The sequence below is a fragment of the Convolutriloba macropyga genome, chromosome 3, assembly GCF_964194025.1.
Source record: "Convolutriloba macropyga chromosome 3, txConMacr16.3, whole genome shotgun sequence".
NCBI lineage: Eukaryota > Metazoa > Xenacoelomorpha > Acoela > Convolutidae > Convolutriloba > Convolutriloba macropyga.
The window spans coordinates 59062421-59082719 of record NC_134470.1 but is presented as its reverse complement, the minus strand read 5'-3'; the positions used below and the strand labels follow the sequence as shown (position 1 = coordinate 59082719).

The following is a 20299-nucleotide window of genomic DNA, read 5'->3' as shown; positions in this document are numbered from 1 at the left end:
CTTATTTTGCTATACTTTTTTTAAAAAAAAGAAAACACTTTCCATTCATTGTTCTTGGCCTCTTCTTTACCATTTAAAAAAATTCCTTTTCCTGCTTTCGGCTACCAACTGCATATGTTATGAAGATTTGGGTTTAAAGATAAAGCACTTCCTACTTTCTTGGGATAATTTAGCCTACTCGTTTTTTGTAAAAAATTTGACCAAAATTTACTTCAAGCTCGTATAGAAGTACAGTGATTGAATTTTGAACAGATCTCAACGGTGCTTAAACGGGCAAAATTTCTAGTATCCGTTCGATACGGCGTCAAAACGAATAATAAATTTAATTATACACATTAGTTGCTTTTGTAGTCGTATTGAAGACTAATCTATTACTACTATTGATTAGATAAATAGATATTTTTTTCAAAGAAACCGTTTCGAATCCCAAAACATTTCTCCGAAAAAAATTAAAATCTCCAAAAAACATGAAGACAGGTAATAATGAAGCCCTAACAAGGACAAATAATGAGAGATTGAGAGCATTGAAATTCGAACGTATTACCATCATAACGTAATCAAATACTCAAATTCCAGGCAAGGAGGAAAACGGCAATGAAAAACAAACTAAAACATAAATGGCAGATTGCCAGAAAATAGCCACAATAGCTTCGTAGATCTGCAGTCTCAAAAAACAGTAAAAAGGACAGAACACAAAAAATCGTCTTTTCATTGAAGGCTGATATGTTATTTTTGTTTAAAAATCTGAAAACGTTTTTGCTGCTTCTATTAGCTGCTCTTGAATAACCTTCATTTAGAGCAACAGACACCCATTTGATCTTATATCTTTGAATTAAAGTAAAGAAAAGTCAATTTCAAAGTGAGGAAGTCATTTTTGAGGGTGAGGTAAGTCAAGTGTGACCAAAAATTTAATCACGCGAATGAACAAAAAACTCGCTCCGATAAGAGCGAAAAATGACGTCACGCACGCTCTTGAGTTGAAATTGCATGAACGAATGAACAAAAGCGGATTTGAAGTGGTTGTGATGTCATATGGTCGTACAAAATCGCGATGACGAAAAAAAAAACAGCAGGACAAGTCCTGACGTACAATTCAAAGAATTTTCATCGACTACACAGAAAACTAGACCTAGAAAGGACTATGAATAGATTGGAAACACATTTAGAAAAAAATCCTTTCAAAAAAGTAAACATAACCGATTAACGTCGGGCGAATTGCTCTCAAACGACCGGCGGGCGGTTGTCAGCACCTAGCCACTGATTAGTGAGGTTAGCTTTCGCTTGATTGAAGAGGCGTGAGGCTAGGGTAATAGACGATATTATCACGCCACATAACAGCCGCTGAAGTCATCAAAAGAGTTAAGGAGGGAGAGAGAGAGAGAGAGTGCGAGGTAAAACGTGAGCGAGAAAGAGAAGGAAAGAAACGCCAACCAACACACACACAGAGAGAAAGAGAGAGAGCTAGAAATTTTTTCCATGAGATTCTAGCCTTGTTAGTAACTAAATCATATAAAAAACTGAAAGTGCAAAATTCAGAAGAAAACTTTCCACATTTCGCAGTGACGAACATGTTCAAAGAACATTTTTTGCCTCTGGATTTTTGTCATGTAACCCATCTGCAAGACTTAAAAAGCTTCGTTGGCCAGTATTAATCGCTAAACTCAAAAAAGGACTCAAAAACTGAAAATAAAATGACAAAAATTTCAAAAAAAAATTGAAAAAATCATAAGTTTTATTAAAAAATCGATAAAATTTGTGATATTAAAAAGTTCAAAACTATTCTATCGCAATAAAAACTGTTCAGTAACCTATTATCAAAGCCTATACGAGGTTTCTTGGGCTGGAAGAACTTAGATAATGACAAATTTTGAAAAATTTGAAAAAAAAATTCAAGTTTTATCCAACAATTGCTAAAAATCGTGATGTTCAAATGTTGAAAACCATTCTATTACCACTAGAAACTATGCAGCAACATATTATCAAACCCCTCAGGAGGTTGTCTGAACCCTGAGGCTGAAAAATCTTGAATAATGAAAATATATGTGAAAAAATTTTAAAAATATAGCAATTTTTGTCAAAAAAATGCTAAAATTCGTGATGTTTAAATCTTGAAAATGATTCCATTACTTCTAGAAACTACATAGTAACCTATTATCAAACCCTCGAGGAAGTTCCTTGGCTCTTGAGGCTGGATAAACCTAAAAAACGACAAAAACTTTCAAAAACATTGAAAAAATTTGCAAAATTTATCAAAAATGCAAAAAATTCGCAGTGTTGAAATGTTGAAACCATTCTATTACCACTAGAAACTATTCAATAACCTATTATCAAATCCTAGAGTGGATTCCTTGACACCTAGGGCTGAAAAAACTTAAAAAACTGACAAAAATTTTCAAAAATCTTGAAAAAAATTGTGAAAATTAGTATAAATTTGCGTTTTTAGCTAGCGGTTGTTCGTCAGTAGCTAGCCACGGGTGGTGGGAGGGTGCACGAGGGTGCCGATGGGGGTGGCGACAGTCGGGGGGGGGGGGTGGGGGCAACAGGGCGGTGGGGGGCAATAGTGGGGGGGGTCAGCAGTGGGGAGGGGGGGGGTCTTCAACCTCTAAGAACCGCTGTTCACACCATAAGTATAAGACTCCAAAACTGTTTGAGCTGAAACAGAGCTAAAAGGCTCTAAGAGCACTTAATGCCCGCTGGGCGCTACCTGTTAATCCCATTTTTGAGGACGAAAAGTCAAAAGCGTCAGACGAAAAATTGGTCAAGCGAAAAATCGCATAAAAAAAAGACCGACAGGACTAATATAATTGCTACAAACTTCGTTTGAGAGCAATTAAAAATCAAAGTGAAATTGCCGCATGTGAACAAAAAGCACTAGCGAGAAAGCAAATTTTTGTTCAAACACCGTTTTCTCACTCTACTTGAAAAAATTAGAGCAGAAAATGCTCACGCCGCAAAACCACTCGCTTTTTCGCTCCACTTCCTGTTTCGGTGTGACCAAAATCACTACTCCAATTTGACTTCAAAAATCATGAAAATGTGTGAACAGATCTTCAAAAAGAAAAAGACAGCGCCCCAATACAATTCAAATTCTTTGAATTGTAAAAAACCACGAGAAGGACAATAATAGACCCAGCTATCGCTGTGCGGCTAATAATAACCAATAATGTTTGGAAAGTATTTTTTGAAAGTTCTAACGTCACTAAATTTTCTGTATTTTGTGTTCACAACAGATATTTCCCAACCAAACTGAAACAAAAGAACAAAAAAAGCCTGGCATATGCTCCATTTCACATCGAGGGCCCTGACAGAACAAGTGCCACATTTTAAGTAGATAATAATAAATAGAGACAGAACGACAAATCTGAAAAGAATCGTTATCGTCGATATCAACAAAACTAGTCTAGACAAATCAAAAGAGATACGATTTTTCAGATCTTTTTGGTGATTTTTGAATCTTTAGTTTATCTGATTCTGTCTTAGTCCCCTTTGTTCAAATTAACAGAGCTGCTTATGTTTTTTTTATTTCTGAGGTTCTGCTTTATGCTTTGCTTAAGGGTTTCAGCATGAAGTTTTGCGTTTTCTCAAGTTTCTCAGTTTTTGCCTTTTTTGCGTTGACTGGTTTTGGTTTCCACTAGTTTGGTGTATTGCGTACTCAATCTGAGGATGCGTAGTGTCAATATTCAAATAGGGTCTTTCCCTTATCCGATTTTTATAAAATTCTACTTTTGAAAATTGAAAAAAAATTCTAATGGTTTTCAGTTCTGTTGTTTTTGCCGCTTTTTGCGCAAAATGCTGCGTAAAGTTATCACTTTATTTGTTAACTAAATCCCTTGGACGGCAACTCAAGATATTTTCTGCTACGTTTTCTAATTCATCTTCTTGTTCAACGTTTTATAAGACCATCAGATAACGCTGCAAGAAATCAAAGAGGGATGTCTTCGAGGAGTTCTGCCATCCAGGATTTGAGAAAAATCAGGTGTTTCTGTCAGCTGTTTTTTAAAATTTGAAAACAAACGTTTTGATCAGTTCAATTGTTTTCCTTTCTAGCGAAATGAAAAGAATAAATCAACGCCATTAACATTTCTGCTTTACTTGTCGCTCATTTTTTTAAATAATCCATCAACTTTTAGATAACAGACTGAGCTATTTTTTAACAATTCGAAATTTGCCCATTTTTACTTCATTTGGTACACACGTAAGACATAAATGAGGATGAGCGTGGTCAGAACATTATGTTCCCACAAACATTACCTAGGTTTTTTGTTGGATTGTATAAACAAAATCACTCGGTTAAAATAAAGAATGGATTATCCTCAAAACGTGAACTTTTCTGATTAATTTTTTTTTTTCATTTTTCAACCTTTAAGCTATCGGCGACATCGAAACATAAGCTGGAGAACGGTCAAGTCCATAGAGTTCAAACTCATTGAGATTACCCCATGAAACCTTGTTTATGATCTCAGTTGAGGCAAAACCCGACATCCAGCTTGTTTGTTGAAATAATATTTTAAGCTCTTCAGTCATCTAAAACCTCCAGCTGAAAAAACGGCAGAAAAATGGTCCAACTGCCAAACTGAACTCATCATAAATAAAATCGTCTGCATATTATTACGTAAGAAATTCAACTTTTATATATTATTAAATTCTTGCATAATCAATTGATGAGAACCACTTTTACGATGAATTGAGCTTTGCAGTTGCGCAATAACTTTTTTTGGCTTAATTCTTTGAATATTCATTCGACCTTCTTCAGAGCTTTTCCAGAATAGTTTAAAGAATTTTTCACTCAGAATAGAGACACTTACTGGCTGTGCTGCCCCTCATTAACTCTCGACTTCTTCCAACATGGCCACTGGCTTGTGTAGCAGCCACACCCCCACCCCCTCTTGATTCGGTGGTGACATTCCCCCCAGCAGACCCTGTCGAAGTAGCATTGTTCGGATCCCTAGTATGCTCTTCGGGTTCATGTTGCACGTGATTGGCTACGACTGCATTGCTTGTCGTATTCCCGCCACCACCAACGTTTGGTGGCCAATCAGAGGCCTGGACGACCGCCGAAGACCTTGCACGACTTGCAATTCTCGGAATTTGGTTTGTATTTAGAGCGGCTGAAATAAAAATGAAAGAGCTTAAAGAGCAAACAAAAAATATTTTGGATCGACCATAACTTAAACCAGTGAACGAATTTGAAGCCAAGATACCAACATTCATAGCTTTGAGAAGTGATGAACTTTAGCGTTTCGTGGGCTTACTTTGAAGGCAAATCTGTTGCTTTGATGCAAGATATGGTGCTGCAAACTTGCTCACGATCCCCATCTCAAAATCCACTACTTACCGCCAAGTGTAAATCAGTACCGCATCAATTATAAGCAATTCTTAATTAACAAATGTTCACAAATTAGATTATATAAGCAATTAATTTACAAAATTGGCAAACATTGTATTGCCGTGGCAAAATTGCATCTTGCTGTTTTTGAGATCGTTTGGCGTTTCATGGACAACAGAGACAATACCTTGTCACTGATTTCCGCTTTGCGTCACCTTTTTTACAATGACAAATGATTACGTTAATCGCGTACATAAATGACGGAAAAAGCATGAATTCCGTCCTTCCTATTCACGAGTAAACATCAGTTGTCCACAAAATTGGGCATTCAATTGACCTACAACTTCATTACTTGAGTTTCATTAAAAATTAAGTGAGACCCAATTGAAAGACTTAATTGTTCTTGTTAACCGTGTTATGGGTAGTTTCAACTGCTAATTGTCTTCTTAATCCACAATTAGTTTTGGGAAAGATATCCTTGAATTAATAACTAATTAGGTTTTATTTCATTTCGGTCTGATTAACACTATCATTGATATCATATACTGCAACTTTCAGCAACAGTGACTTGTGGAGAAGTGCGACAAAATCTTGTCACTGTTGTCCACTTTCACCAAAACACAGACATTGTAAAAACTGACGGATTTTATGAAGCTTGCAGCAGATATGAACTAAATTTGCTTTATGTCACAAATATTCACACACGCGTATAAATTTAATCTGAAAACATGGTAGTGAAATATGGTGACAAACTTGAATAAAACTGCTCCAGCTCATGCAATATTGCCACCTAGTGAAAAATGACAGACTTGAAACGAAGTTCAAATTGAAAGAATCTTGGTTCAAAGAATATTTCCGTTCAAAATATTTTATTGGATACTACGTTAGTTTTTAAATCTGAGATCAATTGTAAGATCAATCTGCTCTACTCAGATAGATCAGGACCAATACCCGAGTCGAGATTGAATGGTTAACTTTTAAGAACTCACAAGTTTCTTGCAAAAGATGGTAAACTTGGGAGAACTTGCAAATCGAATGGTTAATTTGTAAGAACTTGCAAGCCGAAAGGTTAACTTTTAAGAACTTGCAAGTCGAATGGTTAATCAGTAGGAACTTTCAAGTCAAATGGTTAACTTTTAGGTACTTGCATGTCAAATTGCTAACTTGTGTGTTTCTTGCGAGTTGGTTCCGATTGAGCTCAACTCTCAGTGGTTAATTTTATTTTATTTTCAGTTATTTACCAAAGAAAGAGGCTGGGAGTCAGTTTCTCAATTTGGATAACACAATACAATGCGACCTAAGTTGATAAAATTGTTACTTTTCAATTTTTGTCAGCTCGTTTTGCAAGATGGCCTTTTGCGTTTCAATTATTAAGTGGTTGATTTCAATTAGCTTGTTAACGATTGCTTCTTTTTTAAAAAATGTTCCTAAAGTTTTTTTTACCCTTTTTAACTTTGATCGAAGTTTCAATTTCACATGTAAGCATTTTTTCAAAATAATTCAGTGGTCCTTCATTTTTTATACCCTTTTTATTGTATATTTTCAATTCACATTTTTCCATATTCTATATTTTTCATACATCTGTTTACAGTCATATCTCGCAATGTTTTATTGTTTTTTTGCTACAATATAGGCAGAGTTGTTATCTTGTAACAACTTATATTCTACGAAGGTATGTAGTCAAATGTTTAACAGGTAAGAACACTGCAATTCGAATGGTTAAATTTCAAGAGCCTTATAAGTCGAATGGTTAAATCGTAAGAACTTGCAAGTGTTTGGAAGAAAAACTTGCAAGGTGATGCTTCGCCTTTTAAGAACTTGCGAGTTTTAAGTTAAACATTCGAATTCGACCCGGGTAATTTGAAGTCACAATTGTCTTTAGCCAATTAACTGCCGGGAGATAAAACAGCAAAAGCTAACAAAATATGATTTAGGAAGTCGGATATTTATGGTGCCCCCAGCAGCCGGGTGGTCGCTTACTATTTGAATCCCCAGAGCACACTTTTCATTTCTTTCCTCAATGATTTTTTTTGAACAATGGAGCGCGTTTTTTAACTGGGGTGTATAAACGTACTGGGGTCGAGGTATCCAAGAAATTTTTCTTTCAATTGAGCCATACTGATTTACACTCTGGAGTTTAGTAAGGACATATGAGCTCACGTGTGCTGCAAAAGCGTGACATCTGATTTCGCTTAAGATTATTTTATGATTCCTAATTTCCTATTGAGTGGCAACCGTTTAGCAATTTTAAGCATTATGCGTGTGGCCCTGAATGCTTGATCAGTTTCTGGAAAGCTCGCGGCAAAATGCGACCAAGCGACAACTGGTATCATCTTTTTAAGCAAAAACCCAAAAGTCTATTTCTTCGCTTCAATTCATTAAGTTCTGTGAACAAGAAAATGAGAGGAAATGTTTCAAAATAATGTAGCCATAAAGTACTAAAACCAAGAGATTATACAATAATATCATGCATACTGAACTTCATTTTTTTGCAAATCACATTTTTTACCTTATTGAAACCTGGATTATATAAAATATTTTGTATACTTCTCATTTGTTTTTAATAAATTGTAGCCTGTAATGATGGTTACGCGTTGTCGCTGAGTCGCTAAGTATGGCCCCGTAAAAAAAACTAAAGGGCTCTGACCAGAGGGGGTGGTGGGATTGGTGTCTGTAACCCACACCAAATATAAAGGCTCGCGAAGGTTGAGGCTAGCAGCCTAAATTGTGAAATATTGATCTATATATAATTGTTATTCTCAAATTGCAATAGCTGTGCTGCGAGTGATATTTAAGCTGCGTATGCCTAAGAATCTATACGCCCAATATGACAAATATGAAACATATATACATTCAAAAATGCAAAAAACTTTTTCACAATTTATCTCTCGTCTGGAGTTTGACAGACGGAAACATTTGCGAACAAATATTGCTTATTTTTCAAATGATTTTACCAGTCTTTTTTTATAAAAGCTGATAGAGGTGAAACTTCAAATAATGTAGCAGTAACACAAACCCCAATACCTTGAAAGTGCTCGCGAAGCAAATTATGGGCAAAATGGTCTTTGCAGACAACTCACATGGTTTGCTATTATTTCTCCTCAGTACCCTTCAGTACTTGATTTCAATCAGTTAGCTCTTATCACTCCTGTTCTTGGAGTTGAGAGAAAATAATAAGATCTTTATAAACCTTTATACGTGTGATGCTCCGGAAAAAATCGGTGAGGGAACAAACTACAATCAATTTTATACTCAACAAACAATCTTTTAATTCGTACTACCTGAATGTTATTATTCAAAATTTTGTGAATCCAAAAAACACTGCTTTCATTTTAAATCAAATTAAAAAGATATCTCGGTCTCAAACGCAAAGCTTTGCAGAGGATCGTTATATGTTAAGATTTGATGCCCTTTTTCTTCCAGTTGTTTAACATTTTTGGCGTCTTCCAATACAGCCAACTTTAGAAATGTAGCTCCGTTACAGTGATGGGCTCTTCAGGCCTTAACCCCACTACCATGGGGTATATAATGGGAAAGAGCCATTTATTGACTAAGCCTCCTAAAACCAATGTCAAGGGAACAAAACATATATTACCATTTAGCCTAATTCAAACAAAACTCCTCACGTTCAATTTCTAGAAGAAATTCGTTAATTTCCAATTAAGTATTGATTTCAAAAACGATTAATTTGGAGTCGAAAGAAACATGTGAACAAATGTGATGTGGCTGAAAACAAGATGGGAAAGGGGGAAATTTTAAACACAGAAACCGAAAGCAGAATTTTGTGAGTACGGTTGAGAATTAAAGAAAAGAGAAAAAGTGGTGAGCAAAATGCAGGATGTATTTTTCAAATTTTACGTCATTTTTGACGACGAGGCAACAATTCGTAAGAGACCTTAAACACCTGGATGTCGTTAAGCTGTCGGAAGAAAATTACAAATAATCAAAATGAACATACAATTCCAGTTCATTATTGAATGTTTAAGAACAGAAAATATAGACAAAATTTATCTGTTTTCATTTGATTTGTTCAAAAAACGTCACCAAGAATTCTGCTATATACTACACACAATTTCGATAAAACAATTAAAAAAATAATTGAATGCAATTTGGCAAAACTAACAAAATGTCAGTTTGTGACTAGAGCTCCAAATGAGCATAAATATGGGAGGGAATTTAAACGGAGCCAGTAAAAACTCAGATTAGAAAAACTTAGATCAGACTTATCTTACTTCAATTTTAGCTTTATATATTGTCATAAACTTCAAAACTTGATAGATTCTCCGAATAAGTAAAATTCTCTGTGCAAAAAACGCAACCATTTGTTGCTCATTATTTTTACTTTTTACGCTCTGATTTGTTAAAAAACAATGAGAAAAGAAAAAAGTTTTAGCTGTTCCTCCGTCACTAAAAAATTTCCCCCACCAATAACTTTCTCCATCAAATAATTTGTTGATAAGACTATCCAGAGCGCTTATGGCATCTCCAGTACATTTTTTCCTAGCCAGCTAAACCTAATTAAAAGGTAGGATACCTGAAGTAAACAAATTCAAATGAGCCCTGCAAAAACTCTCAAAAAATTTTTATTTGTTAAAGAAAATTTTTCAGTTCGAATAATTTCAAATATTTTCATTTTCCTTTTCATTCACATTCTTCATATTTTTTGCTTTGAATGCGCATATGTGTATGAAATGACTATTAAGATTTGTGAAACTGATCCACTTAAAATGCTTCAAGAACCTCCTGAAAAAAAGCACAAATAAATTCTAAAATTTCAAGCTAAGAAAAATATTGATGTTGATCAGCAGAATTTCTGAAATAAAAACAATAAGAAGAAAATCAATTCCATCAATCACAGTACTGATATTCCTATAAAACGGAATCAGCATATGAAACTACTTTTTCTTACTTTTTGACTTGAATGCCACTCCGACCTATCTGAAAATGTTTTAGGGACGCAACCGGTTATTTAAATTGAAGGATCGAACAATGTGTTCGGAGGAGTTATTTATGTAAATTATTTCTCATGGAAAAACAATGCTAATTGAAAAACTTATCAGTGATTCCCTCACAGCTTAAAAAGTACAAAATGGTAAATGTTTTATGTAGAAAGTATCTTTTCACAGTGAGCGTAATTCGATTTCATGATGATATTGCTTCATAATTTTTCTGTAGTGTTGTTATTACTGAATATGCATCCATCAAAACTAAAAGAAGATAAAAACCAGCAAATGTTGCACCATTTGTAGACATTTTGCTATAATTTCCTATAGTTTTCGCACGCCTATACTTGGTAAACAGGATGCTCTCCATAAGCTGCGGTGCTGCCCCGTTGTGGTGCGTTTTCGATTTATTTGTTTATTTAAACTATGGAGAAGTTTATAACATAGTGGCAGATTGCCAGAAAATAGCCGCAATAGCTTTGTAGATCTGCAGTCTCAAAAAAACAGTAAAAAAGAAAGACTTGTCTTTTCATTGAAGGCTGATATGTTATTTTGATGCCTCTATAAGCTGCTCTCAAATAACCCTCATTCAAGGGACAAACACCCATTTGACCTCATCTCTTTGAATTAAAGTAAATAAAAGTCAATTCCAAAGTGAGGAAGTCGTTTTTGAGTGAGGTAAGTCATGTGTGACCAAAAAATTAATCACCCGAATGAACAAAAAACTCGCTCCACTGAGAGCGAAAAATGACGTCACGCACGCATTCAGTTGAAATTGCATGAACGAATGAACAAAAAGCAGATTTCAAGTGGTAGTGACGTCATATGGTCGTAACAAAAATCGCGCGACGAAATAAAAAAAACATAGCCGGAAAAGTCTTGACGTAGAATTCAAAAAATTTTAAATGACTAAACGGAAAGTTAGACATAGAACGGACCATGAATGCATTTGGAAAGACTATGAAACATTTAGAAAAAATCTGATCCAAAAAATCGGAAAAAAACAGTAAAAATCAAAGTGAAATTGCCGCATGTGAACAAAAAACCACTAACGAGAAAGCGAATTTTTGTTCAAACACTGTTTTCTCATTCTACTTTAATTTTAGTCGTAATTTGTCATAAATTGAGACCCCAAAATAACTATCTCTGCCACAATTACTTCTTCAAAACAGCTAGTGCATACTAAAACCACTTATGAGATTTTTAAAAAAAACTTGGAGCCAAATCATGAAAAAATAAGCTTTTACAAACAACTTTGACTAAAAAACTGGAAAAAATAAATATTTTTTAATATTACAAAAGCAAAAAAATGCAAACAAAAATTCTTTTCAGCCAATAAGGTAATTCAGCCAATTCTATCTGCAAAACAATAGGCAAGTCATAATATGTTGAGAAAACGAGTCTAACAAACAGAAAAAAACCGAACAACTGCAAAAAAAATTAGATAAATAGTTCCCATTTTCGCAATTTTTCATCATATTTCTCAGCAAAAAACTTCATATCCGCAAAACTGTAACCACTTTTTAATCAAAAATTGCTCAATAGCGGTCTTTTCAATGCCCATTTGAGGCAGTAAAACAAAACAATAGTAAGAAAAAAATCGTATAAATTAGCCCGTAAAAAAATCAGCAAAATACATGAAAAACATCCGAAATAGCATGAAATTCATATACATTTTCAAAAACCTTCAAACAAATAACAAACCTAGTCTAAAATTAAAAGAAAACTATAACCAAGCCTCTTAACCAAAAAAAATGAGAAAAACTGCTTTAAAATGCCGCACGTGAACAAAAAAATTCGCTCGCTTACAGAATTTTTTTTCACACCTCAACTTCTTGCTTTATAAAAAGCAGCGATATGAACATAAAGCAAGGCTCTTTTCGCTCCGCTCTTCATTTTGTTCAGCAACAAAATTACTCCAAATTTGTTCACGTGTTTAATTTTCCTCTTCAAAATTCACTCCAATAAAATTGATTAAAGAAAGGGACTTCTCCAATACTCCTCTTTGAGCCGTAATAAAAAAGACAGCGCACCGATACAATTCAAAGTCTTTGAAATGTAAAAAACCAAGAGAAAGCCAACAATAGCCCCAGCTATCGCTTTGCGGCTATTAATAAAAAATTTTTCATTGTAAGAGAATTCTCTTACAATGAAAAATTTTTTATTAATAGCCGCAAAGCGATAGCTGGGGCTATTGTTGGCTTTCTCTTGTTTCTGTCATAAAACTTCCATTTATGAAAAAGTTATAGTCATTGAACTTTCATTTATGGCAAAGTTATAATTTTACCAATCTTTAAAAACTTTTTTGATTTATGAAGTCAATGGTCCATAATATGAAAGTTCTATGATTATAACTTTTGGTCAGCCCGGGAATCTAATTGTCAATAGAAAGTTGTTCAGGCTAATTTGGTTAATAAAACTGAAACAATTTTTGCTGATTTGAAGCAAATCCATTTCGAAGCCCTTGGTTGAGTTTTAAAATGTAATAGCCTCAAAATTTTTGGATTGCTTTTGATTCGTTTATTATCTTTCTTTGTTGACTATTCAGCAGGAAAGACGAAAATTAGTTACATATTAGCCTCCTAAAAATTGAAAAAGTTTTGCTTGGCATAATTTTATACGTGTCCTTTTTCGTTCTCAGTTTATTTCTGACTGCTCAAAAAAATCATCAAGAGTTAGCTTCTGGTTAATTCGGCATGTTTTCTGCGTTACGAATTGTTGCCACATTTAGTTTTGCAGAAAATAAGTGAATCTTACATTTCTGTTTTTGGTGAAATAGAAAAATTGCAGAAGTGTTTAGTCGGCGTGAAAAGAGACAGATAGATAGAGATGAAACATATTCCGGAACATATTTACACGCAAAACACGTCATCAACAAAAACCTTCAACATTGCTGTTATTGCTTTGTGGATTATGGTGTTTATACTGCTAAATTGCATTTATTTCGCGTTTCAATTCCATTACATTACTAACATCCTTTCTCTCAAATTTGTCACCCCACCTGTTTTTTCAGCAGCTAAAACATCAATTAAACATTTCAACACTGTCCTTATTAGGATAACACAATGCGTGTATGTTAAATTTTGATAAAATATGTTTAAGATGCGAATTTAGAGATAAGTTGAAAGTTTTTCAGCAGAAATAATAAGAGTAGCAGAGAACTAACTCGATTAATTGAAGCTAAGCTACAGATGAAATAGCGGAAACTTGAGTTTTAAGATGCCACAAAAGTTTACCATTTGAGCTAGACTTTTAGATTTACCCGAACAATTAATCGGCTCAACCAACAAATTCGAGGTTTTTTCGTTTTTTCGCATTAAGTAATTTGAACAGAAAATTATAAGTAATCTCCAATGCATCGGAATATAATTATCAATGTTAAAATACATCTATACCTTCAAATAGTCGGCTTTCCATGATGGCGAATTTGTTTCAAAACCAAGTCGGTAAAAAAATTACCGGTCAACACTTTCCTATTGAAGAGTAATTTTTTCAGCATTTCACACCTATTTATCATGCGAGATTCTCTTTGTTTGTAGGATATAAATTGCCCGACGTTTACTAAAAGTCTAGCTGCCTCATCCTCACTCGATGGATATATTAAAATATATCGAAATCTGGAATCAAGCAAACGAATATCTTCACGTTTAATTCTCTTTTTCTTTATTTAAACACAGGTTTCCCATTATAACAAAAATATATTAGACATAAGCTCCTTAAGTTATAGCTCATCGATAATGATGATTAAAGTCAATTTACAAAACTGCGCAGATTATTATCGAACTTTTCTAAACTAAAAAATTCCTTCCCCGGTATAATCGCGCGTCAAATAGATTTCATACGAATATTGACATACCTCGCAATGATATAAAGGGAAAAAATATTTCCTTATTAGAAAGGGAAACACCTTGAAATTATTTCAATCCACCCCCTTTGCGATCCTTGACTGACCTTCAATTAACTCTCTTCTGATCTGCTGTTCTGTCATTTTTCCAGAACTTTTCTTCTTAGGAGCAACCAGACTTGACTGTTCCTCTTTGGTTGTGTTGATGTAGTAGCAAATGTCACTCTCACTCATAATATGAGAGGGCCCTGGATTCAACATTGCATCTTGACCTCTAGGCTGAACTCCGATCAAGGTGATACCATACCTGCAATCATCAATCAGTAAAAACGATAACACAGTAAAGCACTAACTCAACGTCTAGATAAGCTGGATAATTAGGAACATAGCCGGCAAATTGCCGGAAAATAGCTGCGATAGACGCTTGTGTCCTTCCATGAGTTGAAACAACTAAAGCATTAAGATTGACAGATCGACCACCAGTCCTTTAATAGACCACTAAACTTTTTGGGTTATATTCGAACTGTCAATTTTATTACACATACGGTCTATAAGGAAAAAACACCGAAAAAAGCATTTTCAAAAATAATATTTGTAATAAAAAACTCAAGACTATTAATCAAGAATGAGGGCATATAAGTTTGGCACTACTTAGATGCACACTTTTAACTAGTAAATGTTCATAAAGTTTAAAGTTCCATAAGTTCAGAAGTCATTTTTTTGAGTGAGTTAGGTCACGCAATTGGCCTAAAAGCAAAAATGACGAAACGAAAACAAATTTTAACAGCAAAGCAGTAGAGGTTACTGAAGTCTTTGAAAAAGTCAATTCCATGAAGTCAGGTCGTAAGAATCATCGATGGAGACGACGAATTAAAACACATAGCAGGACAAGTCCTGACGTACAATTCAAAAAAATTTCATTGATTAAACAAAAAACTAGACCTAGAACGAACTATGAGTGAATTGGGAAAACCATTTCAAAAAAACATCAAAAAAGTAAAAACAAAAACAGAAAATCAATGTCGAAATTCCGCATGTGCGCAAAAAACCACTAGCGAGAATTGAAAATTCGGTTCAAACAAAAAACTAGGCGTAGAATGAACTATGAATAGATTGGGAAAACTAGTAAAAAAATCCGATCGAAAAAATCGAAAAAACAGTAAAAATCAAAGTGAAATTCCCGCATGTGACCAAAATACCACCAGCGAGAAGGCGAATTTTTGTTCAAACACCGTTTTCTCACTCTGCTAAAAATTTAGAGCAAAAAAACTTTACGCTGCAAAACCACTCGCTTTTTCACTCCACTTCCTGTTTTGGCGTGACCAAAATCACTACTCCAAATTGACTTCAAAATCATGAATATGTGTGAACAGATCTTAAAAAAAACACAGCGCCCGAATACAATTCAAATTCAAACAATTGAATTGTAAAAAAAACCACGATGTCCCCAATAATAGCCGCTATCGCTTCGCGGCTATTAATAAAAATTGAGAAGATAACATGAACAAAAAAGTGAATAAAATCCTCCTCTTCACCGCCTTCTTATAATTGGCGCTATGACCTTTAATTCTCGTGGTCAATGATGCAATCTTAAAAATTAACCCATCTTAAGATTCCTGGATATTATATATCCCATCTTGAGACCGCAGACCGGTATGACCCCAAATTATTCAAAATCAGTTCAAAAATGTTACTTTCATCAATTCAGTCAAACTCAACAGTAAAGAATAGTACGCTATTTTTTTTATCTCAAAAAGTCTATGAAATAAAAAAGTTTCACTATTGCAGGTTAAATAGTAAAATTTTCAGCTTGACCGAATTCAGACTGATCAAGTATGCTTCGACTGCACAAAAATATGTTCCCAAACACAGAGAATTTAGTAAAAGGCAGTGTTATAAGCAGTAGTTATTTTGGGCACAAAATTTCGGGCAGAAAAAATACTGTGGAATCAAGGAATTTAAATATGTGTAAAAAGCACTCCTGAAAACAAAAAAGAATCTCATTTTCAAGGTTTCAGGACATTTTCGTAAACTTTCGGTAAAAACCATATATGTGTTAGCATGATTATCACGATGGCTCCATTTGTGTAATAGTAGTTTAGTCAGTTTTTGGTTTCTAGCTTAACTTTGGCTAACTCTCGTTTGATTGGTTTAATTTATACATAGTTTTTTTGTATTATCTTAGTATTATTTCCATGTTGTGTTTCCACAAAACCATATATGACTTAGTTTGATTTTTAAGATGTCTTGCTATATGTAAGTTTCTTTCCATCAATTTTTACGTTTTCCAGCTCAATCGCTGTTCACAATTGTTTCTTTGGTTCAATTTGAGCGTAGAAACATTTTCTATGATTTTCAAGATTCCATAAAACCATTTGTGAACTAGTTTGGTTAATAAAACGAAGGTCAGAAGCACGAATGTCAAAACAAAAATTATTATGACATTTTAAATGACACTTTTTGACTGTTACTTTTAAATACATAGTACTCGTATCAATTTTGAGCGAGTAGCATCATTTTGATTATCAGTAACGGTTATCAGTTGTATTACTAGCAGGAAGGAGAATTTAACGTTAATCTGATCTTCCGACGATTATGTTTCTGAAAAAGTTTTCTTGCAAAAATGCTGAGTGAGTACCGTCTTCCATATAGACAGAAATCTTATGTACATCGCATTTAAATTGAATTTAAGATTAATAGGAAACACTGACAGGATCTCTAAATTAAATATATATTTTTAATTTCTTCAATTTTTTCCTATTTCTCACTTCAATTTATTTTTTTTATTTTGATTTAGTTTTTTTTTTAAAAAATCAATTTTGAATTTGATCCGAGTAGTTCAAAAATCTGCTTTCACAACAATATATTGCTTCCGAAATTGAAATTGAACGGCACAAATTTTTCAAGATAATCAATAACATAATTTAAGCAACTTGACTTCACTTACTTATTGACTCCACAACGCCGATTCTAATTTTGCGGTCTGAGAAATACGGATCATTGTCGAGTTTGCAAGCGTTGCACAAACACGACGCTGAATGTAAAATCTGTCAGAAGGCTGAGAGAGAACAACCTAATGTAAATTGCGCAAAACATAAGTTTGAAATCTTTTGGCAAGAATTTCTACTTGGAGAGGTTGGCTGAAGCGAGGCACCTAATTAGATCCCTAAACAAAATCTTATCGACTTTAATTCACAGATCGAGAATCCATCGCGAAAGTTGAAAGTCAGGCAACAGAAAATTGGTTCAAAAGTTCTGATCAAAATGATTGCTTTCTTTCCTCGGAATGATCAATCTTTGGTAGGACGAAAGTTGAAAAAAACACAATGAAAGTTTTCTTCTGGAGAAAATATACAAAGTTAATTTTATAATCGGATTTTGATTTTTTCATTTAGCGAGAATTATTGAACACTTACTGAACATTGAACACATGATTATTTTTTACTGTCAGATCACCCTTTATAAAAAGTTTATAATAAAAAGGGTCTGTATCAAATAATGAAAAGAAAGAAGCTTCGAAGCTTAGTATTGTCATCGATATCATTTGACCAAATGTCCTAAGAAACCCAAGCCTCCTTCTGTTCTGCAATACCCTTTTTACTCAAGGACGCTGTTATGCACCAGAGTTAACAACTGCCCCTTTTTAACAAGTATAAAGAAAGTACACTGGATAAACATGAGTATTCGAGCAATTGAAAAACGCCCAGATTGTATTCTTTTCTAAGAGTTATTTCTAATTGTCTTGTTGTCGCTATTTTTGTAAACTCCAATTCGCTTTGTAAAATTCAATACGTTTCCTGTGATCAGCCAAACCAATGTAATAGCCGAAATTCCAATCTTTTCTTGCATATTTCATCCATGAAATACCTATCATTTTTTCCTCCTTTTTATTCCAATTCTCATCATTGCTTGCATTATTCTGTACAAATTTCAAACTGGTTTTTTATTTCAATTTTTTTAAATGCGATAATTGTCATAATTTATGCGATAATTTTTGGACAGGATATAATCGAAGACTTGACCCGCGATACGACGAAGTTAGCTATAAGAGTGTAGATTTAAGCGGATCTTGGACGATTAAATTCACAATTCCTTGGAGTAATGTTTTACTACAATATCATTTGGTTAATCGAGGATGAATACTTGCTTTTTGTGCGAGTGGAATGCGGCGAATGAGAAGTTGGCGTCGACATACTCTCCAAAGAAAAGACTGCCCTTGAGCTTCTTATGGTATATCTCTTGTCCACTGCTGTGTGAGTAATTCCTCTCCCACTCGTCACGAGAATTGCTCTTCTCTCTGTGAACAGAAACTGCATCAATTGCAACCTATCGAAATTAATAAGAAAAAACTAAAATCGCTTCGAGTCATCGAGTAAGTGCGATTCTCCCAAAAAAACTAGCAAAACATATCCTGAAATTTAGTCTCTGACGCTCCTTTAATTGCCTATTTTAATTGGCTATTTTACACCATTACAAGGTACAATTTATTCGAAAATTTAAAGATCTCACTCATCATTAGCTCAAAATACTATCAAAAAAGATAACTTATATAAGTGCTTTGTAAAAAATTTTAGTAATTATTCAAAGATTCTCAGCAAACTTCAGGGCAATAGTACCAATTATGACCACAAAAAAGTCCAATTTTTGTGTTTGACCTTCATGGCCGAAAAGCATTATGATCAGCGATACCTGACTAAAAAAATTTCAAGCTTCCTCAATCCCTTTGAGCAATCCTACTTTCTAAATTTTGTTGACTATGCTTGTACGCTCCTTCATATTATCTTAGTGTTTCAAAAGAAAAAAAGTTTCAACGAACTTGGTTACAAAAAATTTAACGAGTGAGAGGAACAATAATGTTTGGTTAAATAAGCTAAACTCAGCCATTACTGACACCAGAAAAGAATGCAATCATTTTCGAGACGAAGGATTTTCCTGTAGGACCTTGCAAAAGCAGGAAAATTATTTCTGGATGTTACGTGTCTCCACCGGTTTTACAGTAAACTTACCCATGAGACCAAAACTAGCGTTTTTGCGCCTTTCGTCCGTCTTTTAGGAAAAAATTGTTTCATTTAGTAGCATGAAATGTAATCTTGAATTAATACTTTTACTGAAAAAATCTTAATTTGAACGAAAACTATTTCAAAACTGAACAAAATCATGTCAAATGTCTGTGTTCACACAAAACTTTAAAACTCGATAACTCGAAAAAAAAAACGAAATTCAAAAAACCTTTTTAGTTTCGAATTCTACGCTGGACGAGCTTTTTAATGATACCACTCACATTTCTCTATCACTCGGTTAAAATTATCTGAAAAAAACCCATTTGAGTATATAGTTCCTCCCACACAAGTGGGGTCGGAACAATCACTATTAAAAACGCAATGCTGGCAAAAACTGGCGACACATCCCTTATTACAGTGATTTTAGACGTTCCATTTTTGGTGGTATCAAATATAGAGTACTCACTATTTTTTAGAAAAAAAATACTCTGATTTTAGCCTGAATTTACCTTGTCCAGTCCAATGGAACAATTGGTTTTCAAAATATCAGCTGAAATTATGTTCTGCTTTTTACTGTTTCAACCTCGTGCGCTATCACTTGCCAGGAATGCTATCCCCCTTTGGCATCACAACTCATACTGCCTCACACCATACTACATACTAAAAAGGCACCAACACGCGAACACATCTTACCACTGGAATATTCACATCGTACAACATCACATCACACACAAGCTCACATCATCAGTCAGCACGCAGAAGGCATAATAACACGATGACACAACACCACAGGCACAAAAGAAATGGTGCAGTATCAAATCATAGAGATATTCATATCAAACGGCCTTGCACGGATGGACAGCATAATCACACGACACTAGATCACACCACAAGAAAAATCACACAGAAGGCAAAAGTGGTATTGCACAGAAGGTTTTTCACATCAAGCCAAAACTCACCAAAGACCCACTAAGTACCCACTATACACCTCCGAAACATTTTATGTTCATCTGCCGTACGCGTACTACATCAAGACTCTCTTTTTATGCCAGATTAGAACAAAAGACTGGATTGTAGTAGTACAGTACGGATATACATCACCAGAAAGATCTTCCATAATTCAGATAACCATTCGTAGTCAATCACACTATCACACGATGGAGTCCCCCCCCCCCCCTACTTGTAA

At 34.3% G+C, this 20299-nt stretch overlaps 1 protein-coding gene across 1 annotated transcript in view; it reads right to left on the bottom strand.

Moving 5' to 3' along the window:
- LOC142336321 (potassium channel subfamily T member 2-like) overlaps positions 1–20299 on the bottom strand; it is a 119647-nt gene that overhangs the window by 47141 nt on the left and 52207 nt on the right. The window contains exons 12-15 of the mRNA XM_075385070.1: positions 18261–18410; positions 14221–14420; positions 13271–13285; positions 4806–5108 (exon numbers count right to left, since the gene is read on the bottom strand). Coding sequence (XP_075241185.1) covers positions 4806–5108; positions 13271–13285; positions 14221–14420; positions 18261–18410 — 668 coding nt within the window. The remainder of the gene's footprint in view (positions 1–4805; positions 5109–13270; positions 13286–14220; positions 14421–18260; positions 18411–20299) is intronic.